At 43.0% G+C, this 15281-nt stretch overlaps 1 protein-coding gene across 2 annotated transcripts in view; it reads right to left on the reverse strand.

Moving 5' to 3' along the window:
* Nucleotides 1-8612: 8612 nt before the first annotated feature.
* LOC147617276 (calmodulin-binding receptor-like cytoplasmic kinase 2) overlaps nt 8613-15281 on the reverse strand; it is a 59080-nt gene continuing 52411 nt past the window's right edge. For both annotated transcript variants that reach the window (XM_086776910.1, XM_086776909.1), the window contains 2 exons: nt 9171-9469; nt 8613-9090 (listed from right to left, as the gene is read on the reverse strand). In XM_086776910.1, the coding sequence (XP_086633036.1) occupies nt 8842-9090; nt 9171-9469 (548 nt within the window). In that variant the 3' untranslated portion in view covers nt 8613-8841. The remainder of the gene's footprint in view (nt 9091-9170; nt 9470-15281) is intronic.

Here is a 15281-nt window from a genome sequence, read left to right on the forward strand (position 1 = left end):
TGCCCAGATGTTTCTCTTCCCTCCTTTACTTTTAATTTCTCTAGTATAGCGTTACTGAGCTCATCCACAGTCATGTACATGCCCAGATGTTTCTCTTCCCTCCTTTACTTTTAATTTCTCTAGTATAGCGTTACTGAGCTCATCCACAGTCATGTACATGCCCAGATGTTTCTCTTCCCTCCTTTACTTTTAATTTCTCTAATATAGCGTTACTGAGCTCATCCACAGTCATGTTTTCGACTTGCCTGCTCCGAGTTCCAATTTCTTGTTGGTGACTCGAGACACGCAAAGTCGTAGTTACTGAAGATGTTCTGATATCTTCCGGTTGCGGCAATTCCAGCATATTATCTTCATATTCAATTACCAGTTTGCAACATGCATCAAGAGTAGCTGGTCGGGCTAGTACCAAATAATCATGCATCTTGTGGTCTCTAACCCCTCTCCAAAAGCAAGGCAATAACTGATCGTCAATTAACCTCTCCCATAGTTTGCACACCTTGAATTTAAGTGCTTAAGTCGAGACACATAGTCTCTCATCATCTCAACTTCCTTTTGTTTGATATTATGTAACTGTGTCGCCACAGGGCTCCATCTATCACCACTTCGGGCAAAGCTAGGCACAAACACAACTTTGAGTCATGTGAAGTTAACCTTATCCTCAGGCTTGAGGGTTCGGAACCACTGATACGCTTTCCCTTCTAGGGTCAGTGAGAAGGCATGAATCATTGTCACATCACTAATAGGCCCACAGGTTTCACGTGTGGATTCAAAAATCTCTACATGTTGGATAGGATCTCCATCCCCATAGAATTTTTGGACGAGTATGGAAATGATATGTGGCTTCATCTGGGAGGGTCAGGATTCTAGAGTAGTGCCTAGTTCTCTGACCATTCCTCAGCCTATCTCCGCCGCCATATTTAGTAGCTCTGTCCTTGTGGCTGCATTATGGCCAATGGTTGGATCCATCCTTGGTCTTTGAGGAATTGCTCCCCCCTTCCTAGACCTCATCCTCTTCCTGTGTTGGCTCTTCTAGGTATCTCCGATCCATGGGATGGTCCTGCCCCACCACTGTACCTTGGAGTGGCTCATCATTAGTTGCCTCCGCACACCTTTGGAGAATTAGAAGTTCCATGTCTTGCAGGAATGTAGGATGACTGATCATCTGCTCAATATCTTTTTTGGTGTACAGACGGTCCTCCACTTCGCCTGCCACTCTTGCTAGGTTATCCTCTTCTTCTATGGTTGTAAACCTCTGGGCTCTTCATTTTTGGGTTCCAAGTTTGGAATTTCTCCCTCACTTCTTCCCATGACCATTTCCGGTTCCTTACTTTGCGATTGCAGTAGGTATAAACTTCCCATTTCCTTTTGCTCAGCTCTCGCCCTTCGAGTATCTAGCTCTTGTTTCCTTAAGCTCAACTCTCGTACCTGTCGTTCCACCTCGCTCCTTCTGAGATCTAACTCTACTTCCTCTGAGGTGGGAAAGAATGCTTGACCCATCCTGGCCGCACTTTCCATGTCCCATCTCATTCGGGGGGTGCCGGTGTTCGACAACCTATAATTTGACGTTTGGATGGGCACTTCTTATCATGGACCGAGTCCAGTGCTGGTTGACAGACACATGCCTGCTGCAGATTGTGCTTCTTCATCATGACTAGTTTGGAGACCAAAAAATCCACGGGGGTGATATCAATGATACCACTGGACCTGGTTGGGGAGGGTGGTTTCGCCTCTTCCCCAAACCCAGAGTACCTTAACCCTTCTTCCATGGATTCTTCACTACTAGTTTCAACGGTGGTCAGGTTCGTTAAGACACTCGGGTGTGTGCTTGCTGAATGACGACCTGAACCCACGCTTTTTTGATAGGAAGATCCTAGGTGATTCGATGTAGTATCGTTCAGCAGGTGTAAGATCTTCTCTGATGAGCTTTCCATATCTTAAGTGCATGTATGTATGATTTGATAAGCTACTTTGTTGACCTAGTTTAATGTTGATCCGATTCTATTGCTCTGTTTCTGAGGCCGTGAGATTGCAGAGAATAGTTCACAGCATGAAGTGTCAGAAAATGGTTCACATCGTGAACGTTTTTCTACACTTTCACGTGTTCAAAACTTTTTGCTTTTAGGATCAGAACCCCACGTTCTTGTTGTAGGCATCCCTTCCTTACCAACCTTCGTGGCCTTAGCCTGATTGTTCATTGGATTGGACTAAACCATGCAGGAAAAGTTCACGTCGAACAAAAAAGGGTTCACACCATGAAGGTTTTCTAATTGACTCATGTCATGAACAAATTAGTTCACGCCATGAAGAGTTCTGAAAAAGTTCACGGCGTGAACGTTTTTCTAAACTTTCACAATTCTAAATCTTGTCAGACTTCGTGCCATTAGAGGTGTCAAGATAAGGTTACCTATTTTTGGCAAGGCAATCTCGTGATTTGCGACGTAATTGTGGTGCTGATGTCGGGAGCGATTTGCAACGTGTGAAGTTGCAAAAAAAGTTCACGGCGTGAACGTTTTTTTACAGTTTCACGTGGAAACTTCTCGCGTCGAATGTTATGATTTTGGGTGCAAAATACTTATCCAACGGATCCCAAAATGATTGTGCCATGCCTAAGGAGTGGAATACAAGTTCACGACACAATCAATGGCTCCTTATGTTTTTTATTTTTATGAATTTTAGAAAAGAAGAAAACAAACACCAACCTGACCTGTTCATTCACGTTGATGCTTCCAATGATGTAAATATCAAAATTAACAAGAAAAAACAGTGAAGCTCTATTCTAAGACTACTCCACCACACACATCCACAACAACACAACCAATTTCACACGATTTCTTACTTATACACAAATCTTATCCATTCATTTTCTACACAATGCACTACCAGAATGCAAGGGCAATCATGAATCTTATGCAATGGGAGTTGAAACTCCAAGAGGAAGGAAGAAACAAAGGTATTTCCCCCCAGCAGCTACGGTGCCAAAAATGTTATGGGCTACCACACCTCCAAAAGGGAACTCAATGCATTCACCTAAAGGATGAGCAATAGATCACAACTATCATAGGGCGCTTACCAATGCTTCGAACTTGAGTCCCTTGAGGCCTCCAAGCTCACTTGTTAAGCTCCAAATCTCCAAGCTCCACCTCCACGCTGTCATCGTAGAGTCACTTGCACGGTCATTTAAGGCAATCACTCTATCTCACTCTCCCAAATAAGCATGAATCATACAAGTATAGAAGAGGGACAATGCTAGAATGCTCTCTTTCTCAATCTCTCTCAAGACACAAGGAAGAGCTCTCTATAGCACAAAAGGGGAGTGTGTCTTTTCATTTATTATGAGAAAATGCTTATATACATTTGGTCCTTATTCACACTTGGGCATCCAAAACTTACTTAACTAGGCCTTGGGTGGCTAATATCTCATAATGTACAACTTTTATAGTGCTGATTCAAGACACTTATTAATGTCCTCAATTGGAGGATCATGTTTGTTAATCCAAAATGGGATTAACACACTTTGGATACCCCAACATATGACCAAATATTTTGTGCTCCTAAGCTTTTCCAACAAAGAGACAATGAGAAGTTATATGGGAGATCTTACCTTAAAAAGTTCTATCCTGATCAACATCAATTATTATAAGTCAATTATTGCCTTGTGCATAGTTGGTTTAAAGATATGAAAGGTATTTCTGATTTACGACACAACAAAGAGGAAAAAGCCTAATACTTTCAATATTATCATGAGATAAAGCCGTTATCTTAGAGTGATAATGCAAGCTTAGTTTCTACTCCAAAGATACTTCATTTCTTGAAATATTGATGTACAATTAAGATCTCACAGTAATGTATTATTTTTATCTGTTTTTAATTTTTTAAATCTCAAGCTATTGTGATTTTTTATCTCAACCTATTTTAATGTTTTTTTATCTAAATTTTTTTAAAAGTTTTAGCTATTTAGAAATATTATTTTGGAGTAAGTTATTTAGTTATAAAGTGTAAAAGAAGCTTTTGTTTTAAAATATTATGACCTAGGTATTGATGATGAAATTTATGAAGTTTTACTTTATAAGTATTCTTAAAAATGCTCCAAATCTATTTCTCTCTCTCTCTCTCTCTCTCTCTCTCTCTCTCTCTCTCTCTCTCTCTCTCTCTTAGACACACACAAACACGAAATGTGGGTGTCTTTAGGTGTCCACGTAATAGTGCAATATTCTCTACTACATATAGTAAAAAATACTTTGAATCTCTCTCTCAAAGTTAACGTGTGTCTTTAGATATCTACATAATCGTACAATATTCTCTTTGATATATAGAAATCATTTGAATAACAGCACTTAGTAGAATAAAAAACCTAATTTTCAATGTATTTCTATTTTAAAAAACTAATTTTTAACTTTTTAAAAAAAATCTATAACCATTATTATATAGTGATTTTTTACATATTAATTTTCTATATAGTAATATTTTATTAGATAAATTACTATATAGTAATATTTAACTATATAAATCACTATATAGTAATTTGTTAATTATTGATTACTATATAACAATATTTTTATATATGGACTGCTATATAGGAAAGTTTTCCTAGATCAATTACTATATAGTGAATGCTTTCATGACTTTTCCTCTCTCTTGGCACCGTCAATTAAACGTCCAAATCTCGCTGAATGCCACCGTTATGAAGCTCTCACTCGTGCCGTGTGGTGCTCTCATGGGCGGTTGAGCATGGTGTCATGGGCTGGTTGTATGGTGTCGCGCATGAGAAAAAATACGTAGAAACCAGCAAACTGGCATATCACTAAACATAGAAAAAGCATCTACATCCGTTGGAGGCAAACTTGAAGATTAACATCGTACACACCATGACCTGCTAATTTCATCCGATTTGAAGAGGATGAAGAAAAGCAAACTCCTCCATCTATTAACAATGGACAACGAAGGAACAAGGAGAGGAGAGAAAAAAGAAATCTCGGATTTCTAAAAAATAAGAGGAAAAAATCATTTCGATTGACCCTTTGTATTCCAATTGACCCTTCATATTCCGGCTTCCATTCTTGCGTTTCACTTCTTAATGTCTTTTACATACCGCAGCAACACACCGGTTGAGTATTAGTTCCATTTTATTGAAAGAGCACACCGTTTTGCTGGGGACTTTTAAAGCTTTAAATGTTGTTTTGTTTTCTTTCCCCTTCATCCAAAGGTTTTAAGCTTTCCTTTTCTTTGCCCAATAGAACAAAAGAGATGCTCCCTTTTACCGACAAGATTGGAGAATTAGTTTATACTCTTTACTCTTGGGTTTGTAAACTTTTCTTTGCCCAGTACAGCAAAGGAGATGCTCTCTTTTACCCACAAGATTGGAGAATTATTTTGTACCCTTCACGGTTGGGTTTAGACTTTTGCAAGCTTTGACCCTTTTCTCAAAACAATTATAAATTTGTGTAAATTAATTTAAGTAAACAAACAAAGGAAAAAGGTGTTACCTTGATTTTGTAAATCATTCTAAAAATTCTTGAATTTGGTTTTCCAAATCATACCCTCCTTGTTGTACTTAGCTTATGCTCTGATATCAGTGACACATGAATCTTTTCTTCAAGTATTTACATAGCTTGCAACAACGATGTACATATTAAATTAGTACACCATAGCATAACATAAGAAGAAGAAAATACTTATCAACACATAAACAAGAGCATTGGGTGTAATCTTATCCCCCCCCAACATGTGTGGCTCTTTCTCCCACACACGTGGTATTTATGTCATATTCATATTTTTAGCCCTTCTTGGAACCGATCATAGCACCTTTTTCACTTTTAGGCTTTTGCTTTATATATAAATAACCTTGTCCAAGGTTTCAAATACGGGGGTGCACTACTAAGAAACCTTATGTATCACATGCATTCAAGGCGTATTTTAAAAACTCCTTACTTGTGGACTTTTTGTGAATAAATTGACCCCTTTTTCTATATGGACTTACAGGTTTTATTTCAAAATCGATTTAAAAAAACCCTTCTGTAAATGTATTTCTGTAAATTTACCGTAAAATTCTAAATTTAAAAACCCCTTTATTTGAACTCACATGATATACTTACATATTTTTAAGTGAAACCCTCGAGGTTTCAAAGCATTACACATGCTAAAACCTTTGCCCAATAAAAAATCTAATGGACTTATACATACCCAACTACTTGTGTACACAAGCACATTAAATAATCTTGTGCACATACGCACATAAATAACCTTGTGCACATATATACATAAACTCTAGCCACATGATAGGCTACAAATTATCAATTAAATGCTAATACAAAAATATCATGATTAGCATACGATCTTTGTCTTCACGCCACCACTCAATCCACCATCCGTGCAAGCCCTTTCTTATTTGATGCCAATAATCTATCCTTTTGATTTGTTTAAGACTATAGATCTTTCTCTATTATAATCATTTGATTTGGTGGTAGAAAGTTGTAGACCATCAACAACAATTTCATTTAAGAAAAGATTACAATGTGAAGGTGTTTTCTTAACTTTAGTAAACTCCTAAAAGTAGGAGAAAATGATGCATCTTATCTCTTTTAAGAAAAGATTCATTGACTCACAAAGTGTGTTTTCCATGAAGGTTCTTTCTACATTGTGGAGGTTAAACCATAAGGCATTGTCAATCCATTATACATTACTCTTGTGACATTCATTTTATACCCACAAGCTTCACAATCACACTTTATGTAATGACTAGAACAATTAAAAACTCCAAAGAAATAATTGGGTTCTCTTTTGCTAGAGGGATTCCCAATGCCATTAGTTGACACATATACCATAAGGTCAAGGGAATCAATTACCATCTTATAATTGGCCCATTAATCCCAAGTGACACAGTGACCCAAGAAATTTCATTCTTTGAAAAAATGAAGTATTTGTTGATGATGGACTTGATGTCTTTCTTGCCAAGGAGCACTAACCACATTTTCAATGTTACAGGAGCAAGACAAGTCCATATAGCATACTTGCATGTGTTGTTTTAGACATCATGAAGACGAAGTTCCAAAAAAGTATAAGAGATATAAGAATCAATATACATATCTTTGAATTCCTTATTTTTTATCAAAACTAGGTGTTTCTCCACAAAAGTAGTGGGAGAAAAAATCACCAGTCATCTTAGGTTTGGGATTCTAACCTTGTTGATCATCTCTTCATGACTTTGTTAGTGCTTCAAGGCTACTCAATCTTATTCTTTTCTTGATGAATGAGTCTTTGAAACCATTAGCCAACCAGCTTGATTCTATCAATTGATTTTTCCATATCTACGATTGAAATTGATAAATTTTCAATCAACTAAACATACTAGTTGGGCGAGGAGGAGAAGATTGGAGTCATGATCCTCTTTCACTATAGAGAATTCGATGGAGATGATGGTGTTTGTGTAGAGTTAGTGATGCAACAAAGAAGCCCTTGAACAAGGAGAGATGGAGCTACATAGCCCAAAGCCAAAGCATCTTAATGCCAATCTAAATGATTTTCATAAGAAATAGCGAATAAAAGATAATGTACTATGCAAATTATACCAATGCATTACTTTTTTAAGAATTTGAATACTTAAAAAAGGTAGAGCAATAGCATATTACAAGACAGCTACATCCCATAAAGAAAGAAACAATAGTGAAAATCAACACTAGTCTTCTACTTGTGCTCGGAAGTACCTTCAACCAAAGAATAGTTGAGGCTTTTTTCTTTTTCTTAAAAAAAAGTAAATAAAGTCAAATTTACCAAAAGCACTCGAGAATCTTAGTTAGCATACATGTGTACAACATCAAAAACCTTAATCATGAAACTAGAAAATGTATGATTTTTAAAACTACTAAAAATTCAAAAAAAATACAATAGTCTAGAAAAGCATCTCTTCAATTGAAAGAATGTACATGTAATTGTAAATCTATGGCCTTAGGTTTATGTTTGTAACACTTTCATTTCATGAAACTATGTATACCATCTCTACTCTTGCCAGCCCACAACGCACCTTTCACTTCCTTGTGTTGTCTTTGGCCTCAACAAGGGAAAGCTATGTAGCTAAGCTTGGTGATTAAGTGCTTAATGCTAGGCCTTAAATGAATGGGCGTGCCACTACATCCAAAAGGGGATGGCACAAATCCATAGCAAACCTTCTTGCCAGCACTTACTGAACACCGCCCCCTGTATCCTTGCCTTGGCCCAACTATGCCCCACTCTAACTCCTCCCTCTTTTCTTCTTTGCGATGTTATCTTCCCACCTTTATCTACTTGTAGGTTAGCACTCCACGACTTCTTGAATTTCACCGTTAAATGCTTTTAGCCTGTGCCCAATACACCAGACTTCACACCCTGATAAACTCATCACTACCCATTAAGCTCTGAAAATTGGAGCCCATTTTCCATTATCACTTGCACACTGTCCAAAGCCTTGTGCTCCTCTTGGTTCTTGAGGTATATATATATATATATATATATATATATATATATATATATATAGAGAGAGAGAGAGAGAGAGAGAGAGAGAGAGAGAGAGAGACCTATCTGCTGAACTCCAAAACGCCCTATGAGATGATAGACTTGATCTGAAAAAAGAACCTGTGGATTGGAAAGCTTTAGTAATATGCATGCCAGAATAGAAACATACAATGTCAACAAAAACATGGAGGAGATGAGGCCAACCTCCATTGTCTATTTTATAAGCTACGAATGCCCGCCCGCCCCTCCCCCCTCCCCTTTTCCTTATTTACGCACACGCCCCCCTCCCCTTTTCCTTATTTATACATAGAACCACTGAAACCCTCTGTACATCAAATAGTTGTGATACAAGGGAGGCTATCTGTTTCCTCCAGTATAATGAGAGCTTTCAGGACCCTTCTGTTGTTGAAGAGCTTGATAATCTTTCCTGACTGCCCATAAAAACTCTGCTACTTTTTTCATACTAGGTCTGTCATTCTTAGTTGGTGCAGAACATTGAAACGCTAGCTCAGAAATCTTCCTCACTACTGAGTAAGCTGCTTCAGTTTTCTCCAATTTGGGATCCAAAAGTTCAACGAGTTTTCTGTCAAGAAATTTCTTGAAGGCCTGCACAACAATAAAGATGACTTATTAAGCCTCCGCAAAATCGGTATATGCATGTGCACATACGTGGTAATGAGACTAACCCAGCGCACAGTTATCCTTTCTTCCAGGACTCTACTTTGTTCTATTGGCCGCCTCCCTGTTACCAGCTCCACCAATAATATGCCAAAAGAGTAGACATCACTCTTAGGTGTTAATTGATATGATTTCAAGTACTCTGGGTCCAGGTATCCAGCAGTTCCTTTCACCTGTGTTGATACATGTGTAGCTTCTGAATCTAAAGATCCAACCCTCGAAAACCCAAAATCAGCGACCTTGGCCCTGAAACTCCTTGTCAGAAGTATGTTTGAGGCTTTCACATCTCTGTGAATGATGGGCCGCTCTGCAAAAACAACCCAACAAACTTAGAACTCTGACAAAAAAAAAAAGCTACATTCTTTAGCATCAACATTTAAGACATCAATAAAAGTCTATGACCCATTATCAAATAACCAATGTCACCAAAGCACTATTGAAGCTGCAAAATGGTAGAGCAAGGGACCACGACGACCTCCGCACGGAGCACTTCACACATGGATCTACCACCTTGCTATCCTTCGCAGATCTTCAATAGGGCTTTGTGTGAAGGCCTTCCTCTCTTCTGGACCACAAACATCATTGTCCCTGTCCATAAGGCACGAGACCCTACGGACCCCAATAACTACCCGACTATCATGATTCGCCAAAGCTTGGCCACGATCTATGGGGCTGTATTGGAGGTGGAGATCGGTGCTTTCGCAGAAAGGCATAGGCAGAGAACCAGGACCGGCACGCTTTAGGAGGAATCATTCGACATTGAATCATATATTTACCCTCAAACCATTATTATTGAGGAGGCTAGGGCAAGCCGGCAGTAGGTTTGTTGTTGCTTTGTGGATTTACATGAGGCTTTTGACTCGGTCCCTACGTCACAACTTCTTGGGCGCTTACAGGAGCTCCACTTTCCACCTGAGCTGATCTGGGGAGTGATGGCATTATATGAGTCCGGGACTAGTAGGGTTCGTGCACCTCGGGGCCTATCTGGAGTGATCCATAGAACTATTTGGGTCAAACAGGGCTACCCAATCTCCTAGACTCGGCTAAACATTGATGTGCGTTCTTGGGATTCATTGATTGATTGGGTGGCACGGGCTGAGTTAAGACTACGTACCTGGAAACCCTAGTAGGGTTAGAATAACCCGCATCAAATCTGGATGGATGATGACAATAATGGATTGTGGCTTGCGACTCTCCCAACCATAGGTCAAATTGCCATGAATCTGTCAAGCCTCGATAGTAGCCCTAGCATCCCACACCACTAGACCGTCTGCCTGCAGCTACTCTCGCCCTCAGGTCTTACACGCCTTGGAGACCTCTCTCTCTCCACATGGAGCCTTGAGGTCAAACTGCCACGAGTCAACCAAGACCCGACAGCACGCCCTAGCGTCCCATACCACCTATTAAACCACTCCATAGGTCGACATGGTTTCACCGCCCGACCTACCGTAACGTGATTTGCCATCTTATATTGGCATATATGCTATGAGTAGTGCCACATGTGAACATGGGTAACCAAGGGCACTTTTCTCCCTTTGGGTTTTTCCCCTTGGATATTAGGTGTGATAGGACACCACATTTATTGTGTTTTGATATTGTGGAGTCAACCCCCAAGCTCCACACATTCTATGCTATCATCTTTGTATGAGCATCAATCACCGCCTCTCTTGAGCGTTCTTGCTGCTGTTCATTCTGAGTGTGTCTCTGTCTGTGTGCAACCCTGACCCTAACCCTAACAGTGGTATCAGAGCAAGGTTCCCCGCTTCCGGAGCCGGACGGAAGTGCACAGAATGGTGGGCAACTTCCGTTCGGCGCATGCCCATTTCTGCCGCATACAAGCCCCGCCTGTCAGCCGCACGTTTGCACCTCCACCTTGGATGGTGCTAGTGCCGAGGGCTCCACCACCGCCCAGCTCACGGGCGGCGCTCACACCACAGTGGGCGGCGGCTGGCTGAGCCCTGCCACACTTGTGGCTTATGTGGAACGGGGATTTTCGAGGATTTTTTGGCAACTCCGTCCGGCAACCAGCTCTCCATCACCGTCCGACTCCGGCTCTATCCGAAGCCATCTGCAGGTCGCCGACTCCCGCCCGTCGCCTTGGTTGCCTGCAGGTCGTCGTCGCACCGTCTGCTTGTTGCATCCGCCGCCTGCAAACCCCCGCGGCTACAATGACATCCAATCGCCTCTCGTCGCCAACTGCTGCCGTCCTCGCCTTCAACTCCTTAGACGTTGGCATCCTGTCAGTCGCTGCCCGTCTACAGCTCACCGGACCTGCCACCTGCAGCCGTGCCTGCAAGTCTGCCACATGCGTCGCCCCACGAACTCTCCAGGTCTTGCTTCAGCTTGTCGCCCGTCTCGACGCCAGCTATTGCTGTCCTTGCCTTCGACTCCTCAGACGTTGGCATCCTATCAATTGCTGCCCGTCTCCAGCTTGCCAGACATGCCGCCTGCAGCCGTGCCTACATGTCTACCACGTGCACCGCCGTGACCTCTGCAGGTCTTGCTTCAGCCTGCCGCCCGTCTGCTGGTCAAAGGCCATCACCAGAGAGTCAACACCTCCACCTGTGTTATCACATCTGTTGTTGCTGGCTCGTTGTCTGCCAACTGTCCGCCTGAAACTCTGCAGATTCAGGTTCGAGCTTCCTTGCAAAAATCAAGTGCAGGCAGCAGGGCAGGGCAACATTTGGGTGTAGAACTCAGAGAAAATTTGGGGATTTTTCAGAATTTGTGCTTAATTGCACAATTGCAGTTATAGGACAGAGAAATTTAGGGCTTTCTTTAAATCAATGCTATAGGTTTCAGCCAAAGGCTGATTCGGGACAGCCTTTACAAAAGGCTAAAAATGATGCAAGCAAGCCCAAGAAAAAGGACAAATGTCACTACTGCAAGAATCCAGGTCATTACTTGAATGAGTGCAAAAAAGGCTTGCAAAAGCGAAGAAAAAGGAAAGTGGCATGGCTGTAGATTCTTCATCACCTACATGGAAAGATATGCATCAGTAAATCTTGTGCAAGATAAGTGGACTTTCCTTACTTGCAGTTATGATGCATCATTGGAGCATATGTCTCTCAGTGTCAATGAAAGACATGACACATGGTACTTTGACAGTGGTGCTTCTAAACACATTACCTCACGGAGGGATTTGTTTAAGAAGCTTATGGCTTCCCCTGAAGGCAAGCGGGTAACATGTGCAAACAATTCTTCTTATCTAGTTCAGGGTGTTGGTGAGGTGATCCTCACAACAGCACATGGTGCAGACTTATGTCTTCCAGATGTATTGTATGTGCCAGGGATTAAGAAGAACTTATTGTCCGTATCCTCTTTTGCTAAAAGAGGATATGCAGTGAACTTTGAGGACGACAAATGCTAAGTAAAAGACCATGAAGGTGGCTATGCATTGGTCACTTCAGGCACATTGTACCATGGGTTATATCAGCTTGACAGGTTTGACAAGAGAGAGCATGATGCTCATGTGGTTAACACTCTTACACCTGCCATGCACGAGGCAGAATTGCGGCATGCCAGGTTTGGGCATGTGAATTATGACAGTTTGATGCTATTGCAAAGGCATAAAATGGTACAGGATATGTCTCATGTAGAACTGCCACCAAAACATGTATGTGAAGGATGCATATTGGGTAAGATGCACAGAAATGCATTCCCAAAAGATGGATCAACAAGGATTGTCCGGAAATTACAGCTTGTGCACAGTGATGTATGTGGTCCTAAGCGGACACCATCTATTGGTACGCACCTATACTTTGTAAACTTTATCGATGACTACTCCAAATGCTTAGGTGTATCCCTTGAAGGCTTGCATATTTTCAGCATTTTGTGGCACAAGCTGAAAATCAAACAAGTGGCAAAGTGCAGAACCTCCGTACACCAGATCGAGGGGGGAAATACATGTCCATTGCTTTCAAAGCTTTTATGGCAAAAAACGGCATAAAGCATCAATGCACGATGCCATATTCTCCTCAGCAAAATGGTGTTGCTGAGAGAAAGAACAGATCTTTGATGGAAATGGCTAGATGCATGGTTAAAGGCAAAGGCTTGCCTCACAAATTCTGGATGGAGGCAATAATGTATGCTACACGTGTTGAATAGATGCCCTACCAAAGCATTGAAAACCATAATGTCATATGAGACCTGGCACGAAAGGAAACCTAAAGTTGATCACTTCAGAGTTTTTGGATGTGTAGTTTATGCGCATATACCTCAGCAATTAAGAGGTAAGCTTGATGACAAAGTAGCTAAGTGCATATTTGTGGGTTATAGCAGTGGCAGTAAAGGCTACCGTCTCTTTAATCCTTCCACACACAAAATTTTGGACAGCAAAGATGTATTTGCTGAAAATTTAAACCAACCATTGGCTGAATTTTTTGGACAGCCACCTTCAGGCCCACTTAACTATTTGAAGGACTTCTACCATTGGGAATTGATGGCACAACAGATCAGCCATCAACTTTGCCTAATGGACAGCATTTGGATGCTCAAAATCAGCCCATGAATGAGCTCATTACACCTCAAAATGTGGAGGACGCAGTGGAGCAAGAGCGGACAACAACGGAAGAGGCTAGAGTTGTGCCTCGTTGGCTGCTCCATACTTTACAAGAGAGCATAACTTTCAGCTCCACTTGGTAGCTAGACACGGGCTGGTTCACGTAATGCAAGAGAACAGGCAGATGTTGCTTGCATGAGTACACTTTGTGATGCTGATAAGCCAAATTCATTTGAAGAGGCTCATGAGGATGAGCATTGAATGCAAGCCATGCAAAATGACATGGATTCTATCCATAAAAACAGCACATGGGATTTGGTAGACTTGCCTACACATGCAAGAAGCCCATTGGCACAAAGTGGGTATACAAGTTGAAAAGAAAGTCTGATGGTACCATTGACAGATATAAGGCCAGGCTAGTGGGCCTAGAAACTCTTTTCCCTAGTACCCGGGACAAAACCTTACCAAATTTGCGATCTGCTCCTGCGAGCTACGCCCCAACCCCCCCTCCCGTCTACCCGCCCCCTGCTGCTCCTCGCCATCGCGCACCCCCCCCCTCCCCCCCCCCCCCCCCCCCCCCCCTGTCCCCCGCCTCTCCTCCGCCTCTCTCCCCCGACTCCATCCTCGCTTCCTCCCCCGCCATCTCCCCCCCGCCTTCTCCTCCCCCGCCTCCTTCCTCGCTTCCTCCCCCGCCATCTCTCCCCCCCCGCCTCCTTCCTCGCTTCTTCCCCCGCCATCTCTCCCCCGCCATTTCCCCCCCCCCCCCCCCCCCCCCCCCCCTGTCTCCTTCCTCGCTTCCTCCCCCGCCATCTCTCCCCCGCCATTTCTCCCCCCCTGCCTTCTCCTCCGCTTCGCGGCTCTTCCCCCCGCCTTCTCCCTCACCTCCCCCTCCGTCTCGCCCTTCCTCCCACCGCCAGCTCCCCTGCCTCAGCCCCCCCCCCCCCCCCCACTCCGCCCCCGCTATCCTCTCACCTTCCGCCTCTCCGTTTCCTCGTAGGGCTGTGTCCCTCTCGTTGGTGACCCCGGTCTCTGGCCTTTTCCCTCTGGAGGACTCCATGGAAGCCACTCCGACTACCCCTGCCGATTCCGGTCTCCGTGTAGAGTTCACAGCTGCAGATCAGCAGTTGTTTGTTTCCACAGTATCCGCTCTTGAGGCCTCCTCCTTGGTCTGCAAGATAGTGGGTAGCCGTCCGATGCGGAGAGAGCTTCGCGACCTTCTGCAAGGCAGCCTCGTTGGCGTGCCTGCCAAGATCGTCAGCGTCGATTTTTTGGGACGTGGCTACTACCAAGTGGATTTTGAGTCCCCCCAGGCAGCTCAGACGGTGCTGGCTCGGAGCCCCATTGCCCTCCGCTCATCCCGAGCGTTCCTGGCGCGATGGACTCACGGTTTCGACCCCGCTTTTGACCCGCTAGCAGGCGCGACAGGTTTCCCCATCACTATCTGCTTTCCTGGACTCCGCAGGGAGTACTTGCCCCTCTTGTCATCCATTGGCAAGGCGTTCGGGCAGGTGGTGGAGACGCCTCAGACAGCGGCCTCAGTGATAGCTCGGGCAGCAGGACTCCCGGCCATTCGTGTTGTGGTTCCGTCACCGGAGTCCCTCCCGAAGACGATCCTCCT

This window comes from Cibotium barometz, chromosome 37 (assembly GCF_041138505.1).
Source record: "Cibotium barometz isolate CiBa-2024 chromosome 37, ASM4113850v1, whole genome shotgun sequence".
Taxonomy (NCBI): Eukaryota; Viridiplantae; Streptophyta; class Polypodiopsida; order Cyatheales; family Cibotiaceae; genus Cibotium; species Cibotium barometz.